At 44.8% G+C, this 23702-nt stretch overlaps 1 protein-coding gene across 1 annotated transcript in view; it reads left to right on the top strand.

Moving 5' to 3' along the window:
* NELFB (negative elongation factor complex member B) overlaps positions 1-20199 on the top strand; it is a 109104-nt gene extending 88905 nt beyond the window's left edge. Inside the window, exons 11-13 of the mRNA XM_029612657.1 lie at positions 1237-1378; positions 15867-15975; positions 18847-20199. Of these exons, the coding sequence (XP_029468517.1) occupies positions 1237-1378; positions 15867-15975; positions 18847-19014 (419 nt within the window). The 3' untranslated portion in view covers positions 19015-20199. The remainder of the gene's footprint in view (positions 1-1236; positions 1379-15866; positions 15976-18846) is intronic.
* The last annotated feature ends 3503 nt before the right edge of the window (positions 20200-23702 follow it).

Genomic DNA, 23702 nt, shown 5'->3' with positions numbered 1-23702 from the left:
CAAGTATTGTCAGGGGTGGCGGAGTTGGATTGTTTTTTTTATCCATGAGTATTATTTCAGTTTTGTCAAAGTTGATTATGAGTTTCAGGGAATTTAAGAGATGTTTGATTGAGATAAGTAGTTCTGAGGTTTTCTTGAAGGTGTCTTCAATTGAATTTTGTATGGGAATGAGGAGCTGAATGTCATCAGCGTAGAGGAAGTGTGTGATTTCATATTCTTTTAGTAGTTGGCAAATGGGGAGAAGGTATATGTTGAAAAGGGTGGCTGATAAAGCTGATCCTTGAGGGACTCCGGTGTTGAGGTTGATTATTTTTGATAGGTTGTTGTTGATTAATACTTGGTATGTTCGATCAGATAAATAAGAAGAAAACCAACGTAGGGTATTGCCAGTTAAACCAATTTGGGATAGTCGCTCCAATAGTATATTGTGGTTCACTGTGTCGAAGGCGGCTGAAAGGTCAAGAAGAATGAGCAAGATATGATTAAGAATAAGGCAAATGAAGGCTAATTGCCGGGAGTGTCTATTATGATGGTGAATATTTAACTTCTACATGTGAGGGAAGTTCAGATTAAGAATTAATTTTATAATGAGCCATTTCCACAGATAAGCACTGTTTTATCAGCAGAAATGCCTTTGGAAATTACCTTCAAATTGTAAAACAAGTATAGAAATCAGTTCAAAGCACCATTCAGGAGTAGATATACCCTTGCTATCGGTTCTAGGGAGGGCTATATTTAGCCCCCTTATGTAGCTTGCAGGCCTGCGCAAGGCCCTGCCCTCAGCATCGCCTGTTTTCCCATACTTGGGGAGGAGACTGTTTACAAAAAGCTTTTTACCATTGTAAACTCCCATTTACCTGAAGAAATTCCTTCAAAAACTGCACCCTTAATGGAGCTCAGTGTGCATTGCACTTCTCTCCATATTATACAAATAATTGTATTGGCTGTGTTTAGTAATTAAGTATATTTGAAATTTTGAAGCATTTTGGTCTATTCTTGAGTAGCTGTACAGGATGGACATGGTCCAGTGAGCCAAAGATATTAATAAACAATTGTTCTTTTCTGCCTTTGTCTTGATTCACTGTCAGTGTTTGTTTTCCTGTGAGACTTTTATCTTGCACTGATGGAAGGGAACTGTGATTTTATTTTACTTTTTTGTTTTGTTGTGGTGGGGAGAGTATTGGAGGAAAATACTGGCAACATTAACCTAATGTCTATTGTGTTTGGATTTTGCAGTGGAGACGTTCAACGACTCAGCCTTTACGGACATTTTCCTGCACCTGCTGACCAGTAACCTCACACTGCTTTCTGACGAGTTTGGCCTGGAGGAGTTCTGCTCTGCCCTCTTCGATGGCTTCTTTCTTGCTTCTTCTGCAAAGTAATTTCTTACCTTCTAGCTCTCCTCGACATCTCAGCTGCGTTTGACACTGTAAATCATTCAATTCTCATCAACCGTCTTATGGAAATAGGCGTTTCCGGCACTGCTCTTCTCTGGTTCAAATCCTTTCTTTTCAACAGGCACTACAAAGTTAAAAAAAAACGACAAAGAATCCCACCCAGTCCCTTCTAATCAAGGAGTACCACAAGCCTCATCACTCTCTCCTACCCTGTTTAATATTTATCTACTTCCTTTATGCCAATTACTCAATTCCCTTAACCTCACCCACTATATATATGCTGATGATGTGCAGATACTAATCCCAATCGCAGACCCCATCTCCACCACACTAAACTTTTGGAACAATTGTCTGCATTCCATCAGCCTCCTCCTATCGAGTCTCAACCTGGTTCTCAATACCTCCAAAACAGAACTCCTCGTCATCTCCCCTAGCGACAACAACCCCGTAGCCATCAACGCAACTATACCACTAGTCAGCCAGGTGAGAAACCTTGGGGCCACCCTAGACTCCTGATTGAACTTCAAAAAGTTCATCAATACCACAACTAAAGAATGTTTCTTTAAACTACAGGTCCTAAAACAGCTAAGACCACTCCTACACTTCCAGGATTTCCGCTCAGTTCTTCAAGCCATACTGTTTTCAAAGATTGACTATTGCAACACACTACTACTCGGTCTACCCGCCTCTTCCACTAAACCTCTTCAGATGCTGCAAAACGCAGCAGCCAGGATTCTTACTAACTCGCGTCGTAAAGACCACATCACTCCACTTCTAAAAATCCTACACTGGCTACCTATCCACTATAGAATACTTTTCACGACTTACTATCATTCACAAATCTGTCTATCAGCAATTCTCTATCCAACTCACCATCCCCCTCATGCCTCCACAAGGCCGATCAGATCTGCATACAAAGGCTCTCTCCAGGCTCCCCCAAGCAAATTATTGGTCCACAACTCCATCCATAAACGAGCTCTTTTGACAGTGTGTCCACTCCATTGGAACTCTCTCCCCCCAGATATACGTCAGGAACAATGCCACCTATCTTTCAGAAAGAAACTGAAAACCTGGCTGTTCGCCCAAGCTTATGGTTGATAGAGCCTCTATCAACCAATACTGTCTTTCTCCTTCCTACCCATTCCCTATCACCTCCCCTGTTCCTCCCTCCACAAGAAATTTAATTCCTAATAATTACGTATGATAAATTACCTGCCGAACTCACTGAATTGTGTTAACCTTGATTTGTCTCGCTACTTAATTGTCTTTGTTGATGACTATTTTCAGTACTCTCCAGTTATATTAGCTTGAAATCTGTCCTGTCTTCCTAAGCCCTTGTTTTTTGCTCCCTGTTTAATGCAACTTTATCTTCTATACAGTTGTTAAATGGTTTCCCCTTGTTTCATTGTAAACCGGTACGATAAGACTTGGTCTTGAGCATCAGTATATTAAAAGAACTTAAATAAATAAAATAAATAAATATTCAAAGTTCTTACCCTTATACACAAGTCATTATATAACCAAGATATGCATTGGTTCTCTGAGTTTTTTACATTCCATACATCAAGACAGACCAATAAGAAAAATGCACCAGGCTAAACTCGCTACTCCAACGCTTAGACATATAAAATATATCTCGAGAGAACGATCATTCACGATAGCTGGAATCAACCTGTGGAACAAAATACCCACAGATCTGCGCCAGGAACCCTGCCACAAGAAATTTAAACAGAACCTGAAAACATGGCTGTTTAAACAAGCCTACAATTTATGAACACATCCCTTCAGATAATAATATTTAATATTTCATTTATACAATATTATCTATTCATACTAATCAGTTTCTATTCAATAACGCTAAGCACACCTTTATGACCTTTATACTTGCAATATTCTTAATATTGTAACTTATCTGTCAATTAATTCTGACTCTCAAGAAATCTACATTTGTTGTTCTATATTCCCAAATTGTAAATATTTGTACTGTTAATTTTGTATTGTTGCTCTTGATCCTCCTGCCTTATGCGCCCCTGTGGAATTTAGTTGATATTAATTATTTTATAGTTTCAACGTTAACAGCTATGTATCTTTATATAATTGTTTGGATTGTAAAGCTTTTTGCTAATTTAATGTTCATTGTAAACTGAGGTGATGTTTGCTAACGTGCCGCGGTATATAAAAACCCTTAAATAAATAAATAAATAAATGAATAAATGAATAAATACTCCTTCTTATCATCAAACCAACCAGCTCTTTATCTCCTTTGACCCTAACCATCAGGGGATATCAGTAGCTAAGCAAACTTTATCCAAATAGTTAGCTAAGTGCATACATCACTGCAGGATTGCAACTTTATTTATTTATTCATTCTTATAGACCACTCACGCAGAGAAACGCTGATCGTTGCGGTGTACAACATATCAAAAACTAGACAATAATTGGGGCAAGATGGCGCCTTAGCAGAGAAATGGAGTGCTGGAGCTCTGATGTTCTTTTTTTCAGCTATGCCTCATTCTAAATGGAAGCTAAAGTTCAGAAGCCATCCCCAGGTTCTCCCTTGCCGGACCCTTCCCAACCTAAGATCATCAGATTTCTAGCCCTTAAAGCTTTCTTTGCAGGAGTCTGGATCCATGGTCGGAGGACCCGAGGAGTGCACGGGTTCTCCTTCTGGACGCTGATGTTACCTTGAGCCCCAGCGCGCCATTCACTCCATCTCTTCCGCGGCCAGGATCCCAGCAAGTATACTTTTGCTGCCATGTGGGCTGAATCATAGCCCTGGATTGGCGACTTCTGGGGACGTTTCTCCCACTTTGAGAGTATCCTCTCTGGACATGGACATGCCAGCTTGTCTTGTGGCGCTTCCGGGGCTGTTTGAGAACCTGGGCTTGCCGCTGTGTCCGCAGTGATTTTGCAAATCCAAATTTCAACACCTTTGCGGAAAGCCAAGGCTTCTGGTGGCCTTCCAACACCTCAAATTCGACAAGGTTTGGAAAATTCACTTCATTCTCCATTATTGACTAAGCCTTCTGTGGTTACATTAGATACGGTCTGGTCAGCTTTGATGACCTTAGAGAGGTCTATTTCCTTGCTGTTTACTGTTACCTCTGATGTTTACAATCATTTTCAGTCTATTGATGTTTTTATTTGCTTAACAAGGAGAAAAGATTTCTGATACAGGTAATCAAATTTCAACGTGTGAAAATGTTCAAACAAATTTGATTGAGTTGGTTCACTCCAGGAAGTTGGAAAATATTAAACTCCCTTCATTACTTAAATCTGAGGGTTTTGAATTTTCCTATCTGTGATACGCTTTTTCCAATGGAAATTTTCAAGAAATATATTACCAAAGTGCTCAGAATTCCATCTGATGCTATTCCCACTATTGCCAAGCTTTATTTCCTGAAGGATTTGAAAGTGGCCTCTTAATGTCTCGAATTGCCAACTTAATTTGAATCTAACAGACTTCTTAGAATCTTCTACTGACTTGTTTGTCTCTAAACTGGGGATGTTGATTGTCATCTCTGTTTTTTCCAAGGAGCAGGATTTAATTTTGAAATTTTTTTCACCACAGAGCATCTTTTTCTTGGTCAACATGTTTGGATTTTCCCAGATATCACACAAGCTACTCAGGATAGGAGGAAAAAAATCTCTTTTGATGCGACAAGATGTTATTTCTCTTGGTGCTAAATTCATTCTTCAATTTCCTTGCAAATGTGTTCTTATTCATTCTAATTCTAAATTTATTTTTTTCGATCCTGTGCAGTTGAGGTCCTAACTGGATGCTACCCTGTCACTTAGTGATTGGATATTCATAATAGGCTTATTTGTCTCTGCTTTTTTTCCTTTTATGTTTCATATTTTCTTTATAATTGCTCCTTTGATAATGCCTCCCCTCCTTATTCTTTATAATTTTGAAAGACTAGTATTTTCTTTACTTGATTTAATAATGCTGTTTTAATACCTTTATTTGATTCTGTTTTTTTAGAGACTCAAATTTTTTCTGTAATGAGTTTGATCTTGTGTATTATTTTGAAATTATAAATTTAAAAAAAAAAGAAAATCCAGACAATAAAACAAATCTTAAAAACACATTACATAATTTTCAAATACAAAGAACAGCAATAAATTGTTAAAACAATAAAAGCTATTACATTCCAATCTAACATGGGAACAGCCAAGATTTCACGCTTTTTCAGAAAAGCAGGTAGTTTAACTCTATCTACAACTCTTTTGGCATTGAGTTCCACAGTTCTAGTCCTATATCAGAGAAAAGCCGTTTCCTGATTGCCCTTCTTGAATACCTCTTTCACTGTTGGTACTCTAAACAAAATCTCTGATGCTGAACAAAGGCATTTCCTAGGTGTATAAATTTCTACCAATGACTATAAGTACTTTGCTCCCTGGCCTTTAGACACTTTCAGGCTGATGCAAATCAGTGCGCTCAGCCGAGCACACTGTTTAACCCGTGCTTGGATGCGCGTTTTGAATGCATGTCCACAACCCCTTATGCTATAAGGAGATTCATATGTCCAATCCCCCGCGAAGCTAATAGTGCTCATCACATGCAAATGCTTGTTGATGAGGCTATTAGCTATTCTTCCTCGATTCAAAAAAAAAAAAAATGCACCCGCCATGCACATTTTTACTCTCAGAAATTAACACATGCCTGGAGCAGGCATTAATTTTTAAGCAGCCCAAAAAGTGTACAGAAAAGCAGAAAATGCTGCTTTTCTGTATTACCTTCAACTTAATATTGTGACGATATTACGTCGGAGGAACAAAAAGGACATTATTTTAAAAAAATTAAAAATTAAAAAAAAGGTGCTGATGGTCATTAGGAAAAGGGACACTCAATTAACGAGCATCCGTTAAGCATCTGTTTTCTTAACCAGATGACAGCCAACCTTTCCTATACGCCCACTGCCGTGGAAGCACTAGGGGCACACGGTTTTCCCTAGAACCTCCTGTTTACTGAGGCAGCCGATTTAAATACTAAATCGGGCACCCCGGAGAAGGAGTGCCCGTTTTCCCGCGCCGATATTGCATCAACCTATTTGTACATTAAATTCATAATATTAAATTGTATTCCCTGTACGTACCCGGATCAGTCCAGACCATGGATTGAGCCTCCTTTCCAGCAGGTGGAGACAGACCAAAACTGAAAGGGTATCCTATATGAGGACAGAGCCTACCCTGTAGCCCTTCAGTATTTGTCTGTCTCCAGCAGGTGGAACAGCTCACCCTGTGGTTCCCTGTTAACTTCTGTCCCTTCTGGGCATTTTTTCCTTCTGTGTGTCTATTGTGTTTGGATCTAGCAAGTATTTCTGAGTTATTGTTTTAAAAAAAAAAAAAAAAGAAAAGTGTGAACTCTGTGGATCTTTCACAGGAGACAGTCCCTGTCTCCTCACTCTTGCGGGGGCCTAGGGGGGGCTTGGGCCCTTGTTTTATATAGCCTAGGCTCCCTTTTCCCGGTGATCCTCGGCTGCAGGGGTGAAAATTGGTGGTGCCAGTCATTCCCCCTGTTCAGCTCTCCCTCCTTCTCTTCTGTACTGCTCTCCCTTCATTGGGATCCATGTTTGTGTAGCTGCTGACAGGGACATTTGTAGAAAAAAAACAAAGACTAAATAAAAGGTGATTTTACCTAGAGGAGTCCCTGATAACATTAACAGAAGGCTCCTGCCTGCCTTACTTACTTTTGCAGCTTGAGAGAGTGAATTGAGAACGTGCACAGTTAATTCTGTGCCTCCGCTCCTTCAGCACCAGCAGCTCAGCTTATCTTAGTGCTGCCCCTCCCCCACCCAGCAGCCATGCCATGATCTCAGATGTGTTTAGCCTGCGGGGATTCCTCAGTAAGGCTTTCGCGGGAGGTGGTCTGTTCACGCTGCCTACAGAGGGGGGGGAAGGTTCCTCCGAGGTCCCGATGCCCTCCGGAACCCGGACCAAGCCGCCAAAACATTTTCCCCTGCTGTTCCCAGGCCGTCAAACCGCGGTAACAGCGGCCATTTTGGATTTTTCTCCGGTTTCTTTATTGGAGTTCCCTGAAGCCCCTGACCCGATGTTTTTTTTTCGGTGCCACCCCCCCAGAGGCAGGCAGTTGAACCTGCGGTTCCCTAGCTTTCTCTGGTTTCCACACTGTGGTGATTTCTTTCTTTCTCCTTCTGATTGTTTCCAGGATCAAGCAAGTATTATTTAATCTCTATATGTTTAAAAAAAAAAAAAAAAAAAGAATTTGAGGGAAATCAAACTTCTTGTCTATGTAAGACAGCTCTGTCTCACAGCTCTTACAGGGTCCCAGGGGGGATGTTCCCCTTGAGTACTCAGCCTGGGACCCCTCTTCCCGGTGACCACTTGCCTGTCAGGGACGCCGGGTCCCGGAGGGCCTCAAGGCCCATTCCTTGTGTTCTCAGGTGGCCTCCTGGGCGGAAAGTCAGTCGTCTCCTCACAGGAGATATGCAGGGCAGCTACCTGGAAGTCTCTGCATACATTTGCTCGACATTACAGCCTTGATGTTCCTGCGCCAGTTTTTGGTCCTTTTGGGAGGCAGGTACTTCGAGCAGGCCTGTCAAGGTCCCACCCTGTCTAGGGAAGCTTTGGTACATCCCATGGTCTGGACTGATCCGGGTACGTACAGGGAAAGGAAAATTAGTTCTTACCTGTTAATTTTCTTTCCTGTAGTACCACGGATCAGTCCAGACGCCCTTCCCTTTCTATCATCCTGTCTGCTCGAAATCCTTATGCTATGTATTTCCTCATTGGAGGCACCGGAAGCATCCATGTGATGATGGTGAGCATTCATGCAAGAGTGTCCATGCACGGAGTTCATTCATTCATTCATTCATTTATTACCTGTTGTTCCTTGTTCAGCAATTTCAGAGTTCTCTTGTGGTTTGCTCGAGTTCTTCTGTTACTTGCTTGTTCCATGGTGTTTATCTTCTCTGCTTTGACAATGCTATACTGAAGGACTACAGGGTAGGCTCTGTCCTCATATAGGATACCCTTTCAGTTTTGGTCTGTCTCCACCTGCTGGAAAGGAGGCTCAACCCATGGTCTGGACTGATCCGTGGTACTACAGGAATGAAAATTAACAGGTAAGAACTAATTTTCCTTTCTTTGCTGAACTGGAAGCCAGTGCAGCTGCCTCAATAAGGGAGCAGCACTGACCTTTTGAGGGCATCCATAGATCAACCTTGCTGCCATATTTTGCATGACCTGCAATCTGTAAACATTCTTCATTGGTAGTCCCATCAATAGCCCATTACATTAATCTATCTGAGGCAAGAGAAAAGTCTGGACCACCAGCCAAAGAAAGAAAGATTCAAATCCTTTTCAATAATTTAAACTTAAAAAATATTTATTGAACTACCATAGATATGAGATTCAGCATTCCATTGATCATCACACATCACCCCCAGATTCTTCACCTTAGAGCTAGCATTCAACTCTACCCCTTCAATCTTTAACGTCAAGGCTCTTTGCAAAACATCCTGCCTTCCAATATACATCCACTCTGTTTTCCCAATATTCAACACTAAGTGGTTATTTAAAAACAGTTAGCAGGCCTAACTTTTCATTAATCTTCATCATAGCCTCCTCAATGTTACCTCCAGTTGAGAAAATCAACTCTACATCATCAATATAAAGGAACCCTTGAAACCCCAATTCTTTAATCAATTTCCCTAATGGCTGCATAAAAAGATTGAACAACAAAGGAGAGAGGCAAACCCTGTGGAACCCCACAATCAAAACTATAACGCCTGGAATGCTTACCACGCACCTGCATGACTGCATATTTCTTTTTCAAAAGTGATTTTCTAGCGTGTAGCAGATGGACTCAGGACCAATGGGGTATAGTGTACTCCTGTTAGCAGTTGGAGACTGATCATATTTCAATCTGACGTCAGCTCCTAGTACATATACTCCTGCAGGAAGTGCAGCTCTTCAGTATTTTCCGTCTCCATAGCAGTTAGGGACTATCTGCACGCTCTCGCAGCGTTTGAACCAAATCGAAAGAAGAAAGCCAAAATTAAAGGGGAAAACCTACCTGATGACTAGCCCCGCTCTCCTGCGGTGATACCCTTGGGTCCCTCCCCCAGTTGAGATTCCCGAGGTGATTTCTGTGGTCCCTCGGAGGTGAGCCTCAGTCCGGCGGCCGAATCGCAGCAAGGACCTAGCCCCCGATCCTCGGGCACAGCTGAGAGGTAGCGGGTGGACCCCTCGAGCGCGGCGGTGAAGATATTTGCCCTCTTCCCCCCGCAGCCGGAGACCGCCCGGAACGAAACCGGGAAGCGCCGAAGACAAGGTAAGGTGAAAATCTTCTGTTTGAATCTGGTTTCCGAGGATTGAGGAGGAGCACAGGTCACCGATCGGAACCAGTGCCACCGGGTTGTTCCGCCCTAGCAGGGCCAGGCCCCGGCTATTTCCAAGGGTCTGCCCATGTGGAGACCCTCCGAGGAGGTTGCCATATTACCTGCATGTTCGCCGTCGCCATCTTGGCCCTGTTCGCCGCGCTGCCTGCCATTCGATCCGAGCGCACAAATCGAGCTAAGCGCACAAAAATCCTTGTGCGCATAAACTTGTGCGCATAAGTTGCACGCACAGAGCCGGGCGCATATCTACGGCTAGGCGCATATCTGCGCGCAGATCTCAGGCATACTGGAGCACACGAGCTTACGTGTCCACAGACATGGCACCTCCAGAAACAGGAATAAAAGCTCAAGGCCTCTGCCATGCATGCCATATCAGAGCTGCAGAGAGCGAGGAAGCCGACGCCCTGTGCGCACACTGTGAGGAGGCCCTGGGAGATCCAGGTCAGGGCCAGTCCCACCCAGGGCCCAGTGCTAGCTCCTCAGGGGGTACCCCGGACCTAGCAGGCCCCAGTGGGTCCACCCCACAGACGGGGACCCCCAGAGAACCTGCACCTCTCAACTTAGACCCAGCATCGATATCTTGGGTGGAGTTATTCAAGGGTATTCACGCCTTTGTCAAGATGCAAATTGAACCTCTGGCTGTTCAGCCACATGCTCCACCGGAGGACCCTCATGCCCCAGGACCCTCAAGGCCTAGGCACAGACTCCTACTACCCAGAAGCCCCACCTACGGGGTCACGGATTTCTTCGAAGAGGAAGTCGAGCCCCTGGAGGAGGGGGAACCTCCCTCGGGGACAGAGCCACACGAACCATGAGATGCTTCTTCACAAAGGACGAGCTCCCGGACCTCGTATCCCAATGTCTAATGGAACTCGCTATCCCGGGCCAAGGCATCTCGGGGGAACCTAGAACGAACCCCCTGCTGGAGGGCCTTCGCCAGACGTCTCGACATTTTCCTCTCTTACAGGCGGCACAACAGCTAATTGACCTGGAATGGAATGCCCCGGAGTCCACATTCAAAGGGGGACGAGCCTTGTCAGCCATGTACCCCCTGGACCCAGCGACCAAGGAGCTTCTGGCATGCCCTAGAGTGGACGCCATAGTCTGCGCGGTCGCCAAGCGCACTACCATCCCAGTGGAGGGAGGAGCGGCGCTCAAGGATGCACATGACCGGTGCCTGGAAGCCATCCTAAAACAGTCATTTGAAGTTGCAGCCATGCCCCTGCAGATTGCGGCCTGCTGCACCATGGTGACACGTGCCTGCTTATCACAAGCCAGGAACAACACTCCAGGAGAAGACATGGAACCAGCAGTATCATTCCTCACTGACACTGCCTCCGATCTAGTGCGCACAGCAGCCAGAGGAGTGTCGTCTGCAGTGGCGGCCAGGAGACAACTCTGGCTTCGAAGTTGGTCGGCTGACGCCTTCAAAGGATCCCTCCTGTTCAGCAGCGAACTAGAGAAACTGGCCAACAAATGGGGCGACTCCCCATTACCACGCCTGCCGGAAGACAAGACGAAGAGAAACCAGCTTCCCTTCCACAGGTCCGCCAGGAGCAGAAGCTCGCAGCGCTTCAACCCTTACAAGAGCAACTATCAAGCACCCCGCCCTACGGGCAGGAACCAATCCTTTCGGAGCAAGCACAACAAGAGGGGAGCCAGCTCGGGGACAGGCCCCAGCCGTGCCCCACAATGAGAATCAGCCGACCCATACAAGGGAAGAAGCCATAGGGGGCAGACTAGCCCTATTCTACCGCAGATGGGTCGAGATAACTTCGACAAGTGGGTCCTAGCCATCATCCGGGAGGGGTACTTCCTGGATTTCCTTCGAACCCCTCCGGACAGGTTCATGGAATCCCCCTGCCACGACCTCCTCAAGAGGGCGGCAGTGGAAGCTACTCTATCCAGACTTCTGGCCCTCGAGGCCATAACCCCGGTGCCTACACAGGAAATGAATACTGGACATTACTCCATCTACTTTGTTGTACCCAAGAAAGAGGGTACATTCAGGTCTATCCTGGACCTCAAGTCGGTCAACCGCCACCTAAGGAACCCCGCTTCCGCATGGAAACCCTACAATCCGTCATACGTGCAATACAACCAGGAGAGTTCCTCACATCCCTGGATCTTTCGGAGGCCTACTTACACATCCCAATTCATCGGGAGCACCAGCACTACCTATGCTTCAAGGTCCTGGATCGTCACTATCAGTTCCGGGCACTACCCTTCGGGTTAGCCACAGCACCCCGGACGTTCACCAAGGTAATAGTAGTGGTGGAGGCAACACTGAGGAAGGAAGGAATCCTCGTTCACCCTTACCTAGACGATTGGCTGATCAGGGCAAAGTCACCAGAGGAAAGCCACCAAGCAACCAGCAGAGTCATAACACTACTGGAAAGCCTAGGATGGGTGGTCAACACAAACAAAAGCTCCCTACAGCCCTCACAGTCGCTGGAATACCTAGGAGTCCAATTCAACACCAAGGAAGACAAGGTCATCTTGACCCCCACAAGGAGATCAAAACTGTGGAACCGGCTGCAGACCTTGCTGAGCGTTCCTCGTTCCACAGCATGGGACTACCTGCAAGTCCTCGGGCTGATGGCATCCACACTGGAAGTGGTGCCATGGGCGCGAGCCCAAATGACCCTACAACGCTCACTTCTATCGCGGTGGAGCCCACGGTCCCAGAACTACACCATACGTCTACCACTCCCGGGCAGAATCCGGACCCAACTACGGTGGTGGCTGCAGACCAGCCACATCAGCCAGGGATCAAGACTATCCTCCCCAACCTGGACCCTGCTCACCACAGATGCCAGTCTACACGGATGGGGAGTACACTGAGAAGAGTTAACCGCCCAAGGACGGTGGAATGCAGAAGAGGCGGGATGGAACATCAACCGCCTAGAAGCGCGGGCAGTCAGACTCGCCTTCCTGCGGTTCGCCCACAGACTCCGAGACAAAGCGGTCAGGGTGATGTCGGACAACGCCACAACTGTGGCCTACATCAACCGACAGGACAGAACCAGAAGCCAACAGGTGTCCCTAGAAATAGACCTCCTGATGGCGTGGGCGGAAGCAAATCTCCAGGAGATCTCCGCCGTCCACATCGCTGGGAAAGACAACATCACGGCAGACTTCCACAGCAGAGAAAGTCTAAACCCAAGAGAATGGAACCTGTCGTCCACAGCCTTCCAGATGATAGTGAATCGGTGGGGGACCCCAGACATGGACCTTCTAGCAAGCAGATCCAACGCTCAAGTACTCAGATACTTCAGCCGCAGGCGGGATCCGCAGTCCCAGGGGATCGATGCCCTGGTACAGACCTGGCCACCGGGGACCCTGCTATATGCCTTCCAGCCGTGGCCCTTGCTGGGCGCAATCATACACAAGATACAGCGACACGGGGGACTAGTTCTGGTGGCTCCAGATTGGCCAAGAAGACCCTGGTACGCAGACATGAGAAGACTACTGGCAGGGAATCCACTACCCCTGCCCCCACACAGAGACCTACTACAGCAAGGTCCGATCCTTCACGAGGACCCAGCTCAATTCTCTCTTACGGTCTGGCCATTGAGAGGGCCCGCCTGAGAAAGAGAGGATACTCGGGGGCGGTAATAGATACTCTCCTCCGAGCACGCAAGTTCTCCACATCTATAACGTACATAAGGATCTGGAGAGTTTTTGAGGCCTGGTGCGAAGGCCACAACGTCAAGCCATGCTCCTCCAATGTCCCCGTGATCCTGGAATTCTTACAGAATGGACTACAGAAGGGTCTGTCCCTCAACTCCATCAAGGTACAAGTGGTAGCATTGTCATGCTACGGCTCCGGGAGCGAGGGCAACAGCATAGCCTCGCACCCAGATGTATCACGCTTCCTGAAAGGAGTCAAACACATCCGCCCACCACTAAAGTGGCCAGTACCTCTATGGAACCTCAACCTCGTCTTGGAGTTCCTAGCGGGATCCGCCTTCAGACCCCTCCAAGGTCTGTCCCTCCATCTGTTAACCTTAAAGACTGTGTTCTTGCTGGCCGTGTGTTCGGCCCGCCGCATCTCGGAACTACGCACTGTCCTGCCGTGAGCCCTTTTTCAGACTTACCCCGGGGTCCATCCAACTACGCATGGTGCCCTCCTTCCTCCCCAAAGTGGTCTCACACTTCCACCTTAACCAAACCATCTCACTGCCAACGATGGATGGCTTGAAGAATTCGGAAGAAGCACGTAGTCTATGCCACCTCAATATCGGCAGACTCCTATCCAGATACCTGGAAATGTCGGAACCAGTACGAAAGACGTCCTTCACAGCGGAAAGAGGCAAGGAGAAGCAGCCTCGCGGGCAACCATTGCCCGCTGGATCAAAAGTCATCAAGGCGGCCTACGTAGAAGCTGGAAAACCTCCACCTCTACAAGTCAAGGCCCATTCTACCAGAGCCCAGGCGGTATCCTGGGCAGAAACTAGAATGCTGTCACCTGCCAAGATCTGCAGGGCGGCAACGTGGTCCTCCATCCATACCTTCTCCAGATTCTACCGTCTGGATGTGCAGGCTCAGGAGGACACGGCATTTGCAAGGGCAATTCTAAGTGGACCACGGGCAGCCTCCCACCCGGTTCGGGAGTAGCTTTTATACATCCCATTGGTCCTGAGTCCATCTGCTACACGCTAGGAAATGGCAAAATTACTTACCTGATAATTTAGTTTTCCTTAGTGTAGACAGATGGACTCAGCATCCCACCCTTGGCTGCCGTTATACATGGTTTTTGGCAATGAATCAAGGGTAAGTCATGTTAAGCCATGTTTTTCATCTACCTAGGGCATCCACCCTGCCGGGTGTCGACGCTTTCCGGTTGAGTACACTGGCGGTCTCCAGCTATAGTCAATCAACCAGTTCAAGTTAATCAAGTTTTAAACGTTCTAACAAGTTATGAAGTTATTTAAGCTAATCATATTATTAAGTTAATCAATCAGTCAGTCACACATATATCCACAATGCTTTTCGAGGAGAGTACTGAAGAGCTGCACTTCCTGCAGGGGTATATGTACTAGGAGCTGACGTCAGATTGAAATCTGATCCGTCTCCAACTGCTAACAGGAGTACACTAGACCCCATTGGTCCTGAGTCCATCTGTCTACACTAAGGAAAACGAAATTATCAGGTAAGTAATTTCTCCAATTCAATCATGTTAGAACCTGTCCTTGCAGACCTAATTCCTTACATCGTTCCAGCAATAAAACATGGCTCACCAGTTCAAATGCGCTAGACAAATCTAAAAAACATAAAAATAAAAAAAACCAGATTCTGCTTTCTCCCAACTTAGTCAATTAAAGCTCATCAGATACAAACCATGGCTTTCTCTGTTGCTTATCTGTGAGAAGTACCTATCAAAAAACTATGCAAAGCTGTAACATGGTCTTCAGTCTACACATTCACATACCATTACTGCCTTGATAACCTTTCGAGGATAGATAGCAAGTGTGGGCAAGCAGTTTTGTACAATCTGTTCTTGCTGTAGTCCGCTTTCCAAGATGAAGTCTGGGTTGCTTAATTATCACTCCGCTGCAACCCTTGGCTTGAGACTCCCCACGTGTAATGGCTAATTCAGCCTGCTTATTGATGGAAGAAGTAGGTTTGCTTACCATAAATGGTGTTTTCCGTAGATAGCTGGATGAATTAGCCATGGAATGCCTGTCCACTTCTCTGGAGAGTTCACTACATAGCTAGATTCAGCACTGATACTGACTGAAGAGGCTCATGAGGCAAAGCTTGCATGGGAATTCCTACACATGCTCAGTAGAGCTCAAAGCTCTGCAAGCTTGGAGAGATTAGTCCGTTCAGTGCCGCCAGATGATGTCACCCTCATGTAATAGCTAATTCATCCTGCTATCTATGGGAAAACACCATTTACGGTGAGAAAACGTGCTTTCTCTCCTTTTGCAAAATGGAGGCGTGGTTTCCCTGCATCCCAAAAATTATAACTTTTATCACTTTTTCTCCATGTTAATCTCTCTATTGAAAGGATATTCTCACTTATTTACCATCTTTTCCTTTCTTTCTGTGTCCATTTCTATTTCGATTTGTAAATGATATAACTCTCCTTTTACAGGAAGGAGAATGTCCATCGACATGTACTCAGATTGTTGCTTCACCTTCATCACAAAGTGGCACCTGCCAAATTAGAAGCACTACAGAAAGCTTTAGAACCCACAAAAACGGTAAGGGGAGATGAGTTTGATTTGAATGCAGAGCACAGCCAATATATTTTAGGAATGTTTTCCATGGCAAATCAGTTTTTAGGGTTATGTTATTAAACACAATATTGCAGATCTTTTCACTACAGAATGTTTGTTCAGTCTAAGCTTGCTGAGTCATGGTCTCATCTCTGTTAATCAGATATAGTAAACAGTAGTGAAGTGTACACCTTTCCTTCACAGAAAGTATTTCTCCTTTAGTCTCTTGTGTTTATCTCCTGTCTGCCAGGTAATGTGCAGAAGTTCCAACAGTGGTTGATCTGTACAGGAAATATCCTTCAGAAAACTTAAAAACAAAGTATTAAGCTCCTCATTCCTCCAAATGTTTTAACTTAAGCAACACAAAAAGAGATGTATTTTAGTGTTTCATGTCCAGCACTAAGGAAGAAAAACTACCCCCATATCTTTCAGCCCTTCTTTTTCTGTTTTTTTACTTTTGGACTTGGCAGTTTCCTCCTACTTTGGGCTTCCAACTCATTCAGAACCAGGGCTGGGATTTAGCACCAACCATGAGCTTTCATTTTCAACTACTTATGGATTTTTCCCCTATTTTATATCCCATTCCCAACTTACTTTATTCCAGTCACTGCGGCTACTGTCCTCGGTTGGATGCTATGCACACAGGGCACCTTCCGGAACCCTGCAGTCATGGGCCCTAAATCCAGTCTCTGCTGAATTAGGGAGCAGAATTGAGCCCAGATTCTGGGACATGGTGCAGTACATCACTTCCATGGAGCCACCAGACTGGTCCTTCACTATTATGCCTCACATGCTGTTGGTCCTGAAATCTCTCCTGGTACCATTTCATTGGAAAAGTACTATCTTGCTTTTCGATATGTCCCTACATGCTAACCCTCTTCTGGTTATGGTAAAATAAATAAGGAAATGTTGGGTGCTATATTTAGGTTAAGTTTGGGTTTCTGAGAATCCGTACCATTACCACCATCAGGACTCGCGCTAATGGAGCTGTGAGAGACCTAGTTGATAGGTTGGCTGCATGTGCATCCTTTTGATGATCATGTCACAACGAGAAGACTTTGAGACCTCATTGTCTGAAAGGATGACTAAAAATATAAAACCATAATAAAAAGTAGGCAGATTCCCTTTATAGAGAGGAAATTCCTCATTCAGACAAGAATATTATAGCCTAACCTCTGAGGTCACCATTACCAAGCAAAATCTGATTCCTTTTGGCAGAGGATTCTAGAAACAGGCTTCAGCAACAGAAGAATGCCTTCTGCTCTAATGGGTATATGAGCTGCCATCTTTCAGCTCCATTATTAAACTTCTTAGATTGTAGTGTGTTTAAAAAAAAAAGTTCTATAAAATAGATCAAAAACATGAGACAGAGTCTGACTAGTCAAAGGACAGCTGCTTTTTTCAACTCTCATACCAGTTAACTTTAGTGAAAAAGTTTTCAGTTTCAGATTTTGGGTTTTTTATTTAATATTTCTGGTTTTTCCTTAAATGCCTTTTTCATTTTGGCCTAACCATTGACCAGTTTCAACAGCAATTTATAGTTTTTATAAGCAATGTAAACAGATGCTTCTGGGTTAAAGACACTTTGTGAAGCATGAGTGCCTGTTTGTACCCTTTGGGGCGGATTTTAAAAGGGTTACACCCGTATATTATCCGCAAGCCCCGGGACGCGCGTATGTCCCGGGGCTTGAAAAGAGGGGCGGGGCCGGAGCCTCCAGGCACAGCGGCCCAGAGGCAGGCGCAACTTATAAGATAAAGGTGGGGAGGGGTGAAAGGAAAGTTCCCTCCGAGGCCGCTCCGATTTCGGCCTCGGAGGGAACAGAGGAAGGCAGACACAACTTATAAGTTAAAGGTAAAGGGGGGAGGTTTAGGTAGGGCTGGGGGTGGGTTAAGGAGGGGAAGGTGGGGGGGGGGGGGGCGGCAGGAAAGTTCCCTCCGAAGCCGCTCCGAAATCGGAGGGAACGGAGGAAGGCTGGAGGGAACAGAAGAAGGCTTCACGGCCTGGCACGCATAAGTTACACAATTGTGCACCCCCTTGCGCGAGCTGACCCTGGATTTTATAACATACGCGCGGCTTTGCGCGCATGTTATAAAATCGGGCGTATATTTGTGCGCGCCCCTCTTAAAATCTGGCCCTTTGGGTCTTATTGCTTACTCTTCTGCAATTAATGGAAGAACAAAAAATATAGTCTTTTTGCTATTTTCATCCCCATCAAACCTAACAGCTGTAACTTGTACATGCCCCTCTTGTATACTTGATCAAGAGGAACTGTATTGGTTGATGCACTTACATGATCTTCAAGCATTGTGGCTGAAACAAATGCTCAATATTAACAAACTAACAACAAGAGAGAATAATCAGTTTTTGAGATATCCCAGGAGGAATCTTACAACTTTAGTGATACAATAGGTTAGATAGGTCTCCGCCTCTAATTTGCACGCCAGTGAGTTACCTACTTAGTTAACATAACATTTTCCTAATTGGCATTATACATCTCATATATGCTAATCAGTTTGGATTCTTGTAAGTCATGTTATTTCTTGTAAATTGAACCTAGAAGGCAGAAATGTAACTCCGTGCTGACACTTAACGTACTTTTTGACCTTTAAGTCTGATCAATGCAATCTCTATTCCTACAAGCCTGGTTAGTGTGCACTCATTGCTGTAATTGTTTTTATTTTTTACCTCCACCAAACTAGTCTAGCTTCAAGGAAAAAAACCTTCTCAATACACCGTTACACAAGAAATAACAGAAGTGGAGTTTTGCCAGCATGCTGACCTAGAAAACAGCATGCCTCTCAGTATTGCTGTGGCATCAGTGTTAAATCTAAAGCTTTTGTCTTCTCATTTCACAGAGCAGCGAGGCCGTGAGAGATCTTTACAACCAGCTTAATGAGAAGCTGCAGCAGCGTAAGCCAAGTCCGGTAGCCCCAGTGCCTGAATCTCCATCTATGGATCTGCCCCTTCACACTGTTCCTGCCCCTACCCCTGCCTCTGCCTCTGCTCCAGCTCCTGTGCTCTGAGACCTGCCTACAGAACTGCACCAGGCTGCTGTTTCGACCTCTACCATGTTCCGAGATATCGGCACATTATTTGTGCATCTGCCATACATGGAGACTACTCTAGTCCCTCCTCTCAGAAGGCATTCCATGATTAGGACTTGCAACATTCAAATGTTGGTCTCCTATAAATATGAATCTCACTATTCTTATTTGACAGATTGCTGATTCTGTATACAAGATCCATTACTGCTTAAGTAGAGTTTTAAGATTTAAAACAGATGCAAATCAGCAGATGATTTGTCTGTGCTGCATTGTGCATTAGGCAGATCCCTAGCAGAGTTCTTATCCTCAATACCAAGGGGATGTTTATTATTGGGTAATACGTGTGTGTGTGTGTGTGTGTGTGTATGTATATATATATATATATATATATATATATATATATATATGAACATCTTGTTTTTTAACTCTTCCTAAATTGGTTAGTATGGCTTTATTTGATGTTCGCTTCTGTTGACATTTTTTTTTTTTTTTTAATATAATTGAAAAAAAAAACTACCTTTTTAAAATGACACTTGGCAGATCAGAGAATAGGGAAGGAGGAGAGTGGTGGGAGAATACCATGTAGTGTGATTTCTCCTCATGGTTTCTTTGTAGAATATTAATATATTGCTGAGAGCACTAAGGCTGCAACCGCCCTCTTAAAATCATGAATAATTCTCTTCAAATGGAGCTGCCCTGGGTTGCCTGTAGACTTACAGGGAAATCCACAGTAAAGGGATTCTTGAATGGTGACTGCTCTGCTGGGGGGCCAGTTAGTTTCATCTCATGCCTCAAGTTTTCTTCTTGTAAGTGCCAGCTTCATGTGAGAACTGTAGGTCTGGATTGTGGGCAGTCTTTCTTAGGGCTGATTGTGATGGGATATTATCTGTCCCTTTCCGTAAGAGGTATGTGAACTACAACAAGCAAAAAGAATAGATGTAATTCGCCTACATCCTCATGACTCGATGTGAAAAGTCTTAAGATTTATTTTTCCAAAATAGATTTGTGAAAATATTATATGTAAAAGTCTAGGGTATTTTCTAAAATACATTTCATTTGCATGCTGTGAAATAGTGGTTTTGTACAAATAGAAGAGGGACTATTTGGATCAAGTATAAATTGAATTTTTTTATCATGTACAAATAAAAGCAGGCTTTAATAATTTTTTTATTGCTTGGGTAAAAATACAGGGTTTTTTTTTCTTTTTCAGAATACAGTTTGAGAGAGTGTTTAAAATATCCACCTGCATGGGGGGGACGGGCCTCAAATTGGTGACTTGGTGCCAGCATTGCACTAGAAGTAATCTGTATGCAGGGGTTTTATCTGTCAGAATCTCTAGGCCCTCAGCTGTTCTTGGTGATATCTTCAGCTGATGATAGAGTACATCTCCTATGGAGGCTTCTCACGACCACTGGCTAGGCAATCCTGGCAGAGTGTGTTGTTTATTTGATAATTGCTGATAATTTAGGAAGTTTAAAAGTTAGGGTCAAGGGTAGAAAAATGGCACAGAATATTAAGCTGTGAAAATTTAAGGCCAGATATTAAGCTCTTGCTGTGTTTTACTGGGCTACAGTTCCCTTTACAGAAACTCCCATTGACATTATTACAGCGAGCCATGGAATTCCATTTTGGAGGTCTGAAGATGTGAGGCTTCAGTATTCTGTGATTCAACAGCTAAAAGAAAGTAACAGCCAGAGGAAGACCTAAGAATTGTGCACATCATTTAGCCCACACAATTCACAGTCTGTTCTGCAGCCTCCTGCACATGAAGGCATGGACTGTTCTCTGGCAGAATGTCTCCCCATGTATAATCACAGTAATTTGCAACCTTTAGTGTTAAATGATTTTTAAATGTAGCTTTGAATTTTGTTTGGAATGCAATACAGCACTTCCAGTCATTCCCTCCCTTCTAGGAAATGAACTGATCACTGGCACAGTCTTATTAATACTTTTCTAAAGCAAATCATATTCACCAGATTATTTGGCCATTTCTCTTCTAATCAATAGAATGTTTGAGATGTCAAAAGGGATTTCCTTGTCAGAAAATATCCCATGGAGCAAGAGAGAGAGAGAGCACCACAATTGAATGATGTGGATATATTACATTTGATAGGGCAAAGTGTCCTGTACCACCTTTGACCAAATGGGAGGGGGCAGGAGTTGTCCCCTGTCTCAACACTTTCACAGCTATCATTGCTGCAGGGCCTTAAAGCTCCTCCAGCTTTTTTCAGTCGAGTTTTACTGAATAATGGACCTCTTAAGCTTAATTTTCAGAAATAGAGCTGTATAGTACTATCCCTCTCTTGAGACTGAACAGAATTAAATATTCCCTGTAGAAGGAGCTGCCATATTTGTTGGTGTCAGGGTTGACCTGGAAGCTGAGTTTGAGAATAATGATAGGATTCTCATCCAGGCTATTGCATGTCAGCATAATGCCTTGACTTTTCCTGATGAGGTGGAAATCCTGAGATTCATTTACTACATTTTATTCTAACAAATCATGGGCATTATCACTCTATGAATGTCTTAAGGAATAGGAGGGGATTGCTATGGTTTCTTTGACAGAACCAGGCCTTGCTGATTTATTTTCCTTCTTAAAAGCTACAGTGTCATTGGTTTGTTCTACATGTTGCCAGCTGGGTTTCGCATTCTGAGTTAAGAAATCGTGGTTTCCCTTCCAAAAAAATCTCCATTCCCAGATTATTTGATTTATATTCTTTTTTCAGGCACTTCAAAACAGATTTCATTAGGGTACTGTAGGGATAGTGCCTTCAAATGTTATTCAGACCCCCTTCATTTTCCACATTTTGTTAGTTACAGCCTTATTCTAAAATGGATAATATGCATTTTTTCCTCCTCACTCTCACACAATACCCCAAAATGACAAAGCAAAATCAGGTTTGTAGAAATTTGTGCAAATTAATTAAAAAAAAACAAAAAAAACCCCCAAATATCACATTTGAATAAGTATTCAGAACCTTTACTCAGTACTTTAAGGCACCTTTTACAGCGATTACAGCCTCAAGTCTGCTTGGGTAAAACACTACAATCTTAGTACACCTGGAATTGGGGATTTTCTCCCACTCTTCTCTGCAGATCCTCATAAGATCTCTCAGGTTCAATGGGGAATGTCGATGCGCAGCTATTTTCAGGTCTATCTAGAGATGTTCAGTTGGTTCAAGTCAGTCTCTAGCTGGGCCACTCCAGGATATGGTGTTGTCTTGGCTGTGTGCTTAGGGTCGTTGTCCTGTTGTAAAGTGAATCGTCACCGCAGTCTGAAGTCCAGAGTGCTTTGGAGCAGGTTTTCATGAAGGATCTGTCTGTACTTTGCTCTGTTCATCTTTCTCACAGGACAAGCAGGATGTTAGTCCTCACATATGGGTGAAATCATCAGGATGGAGCCCAATCACGGAACACTTTTGTCAAAGTTTCTAGAACTTTGACTGGCACCTACTGGGCATGCCCAGCATAGCACCAACCCTGCATCCAGCAGGGGTCCCCCTTCAGTCTTCTTTTTTCCGCGCAGCAGTAGCCATGTGGCTTAAGGAGCTCTCTTCAGATTCCTGACAGGAATTTTCCTCACGGAATTTCTCTCAAAATTTTCAAAAAATCGTACCCCATAGGGGTCCCCCTATCAATATCTATACTCCGCAGTCGAAAGGTAAGGCTTTACCCTAGTTGCAGTCTATTCCCATTGAGTTATTCCTTCGGGGCCTACCGGCCATCGACCACACCATGGCTAAATTTTTGTCAAAGTTATGGTGTCGGGTTTTCGTCTGTGCCCAGACTGTTCTCGGACAGTGTCCCTCACTGACCCACATAGGGTCTGTGTTTTATGTTTGGGGTCCGACCATGATGTCCAAACTTGCACCAAATGTGCCCAAATGACACCGAAGGGCCGCAAGGTTCGTTTAGAGAAAATTGACTTTCTCTTTCAGTCAAAAAACCCGCCTCCATCGATAGCTTCGATCTCATCTGAGCCGGTTCCATCGACCTCTCGTCAGCACCAGGACACCGCTGCTGCCCAACCGGCATCAATAGTCACCCTTGGAATCATCGCCTACTCGCCTCCTCAAGAAAAGGACCGAGGAGATCATCGTGAAAAACGTCGACACCGTCATCGTAAGGCTCAGTCCGCCGATGCAGGCAAGCCCTTGCCGTCGACAGAGCCACCAACAAAGAAGCCCCATCCTCTTCTGTGACAGGGTCACCAAAGCGTTCCCCACCTTCAGTGGTGCAGGGATCCACGATTCCACCTTCACCGGTGGACCCTCCGGCTACGCCAGTGCTGCCTCCTACTCCGGAGCCAGGGTTACTCGCCCCAGGTCTCTGAGAGGAATTGGATCGGATGATCCAAGAGGCCATCGGAAAAGCACTTCAGGGCTTCCAACCTCCATCAATGCCAGTTCCCGAGCTGGTCACCGATCCGATTCCCATAGCGCTTGCACCGCTACTGGGTAGACTGGATGCGTTGATCGGAGCTCTGCCACCGCTGGAACCGATAGCACTGGTAGATCCAGTACCTTCTACTCCGATTCCATTATCATCGGATGAAGAGGAAACACAGATATCCATTCCACCATCTGGGAGCTTACCACCGACTCATCCATCGATGTCACTGGTTCCTTCGGTGCCTCCATCGATGCCATCTGTTCCACTTCCGATGC

Source organism: Rhinatrema bivittatum, chromosome 8 (genome assembly GCF_901001135.1).
Source record: "Rhinatrema bivittatum chromosome 8, aRhiBiv1.1, whole genome shotgun sequence".
NCBI classification, from domain to species: domain Eukaryota; kingdom Metazoa; phylum Chordata; class Amphibia; order Gymnophiona; family Rhinatrematidae; genus Rhinatrema; species Rhinatrema bivittatum.
This window is presented reverse-complemented; position numbering and strand designations above follow the sequence as displayed.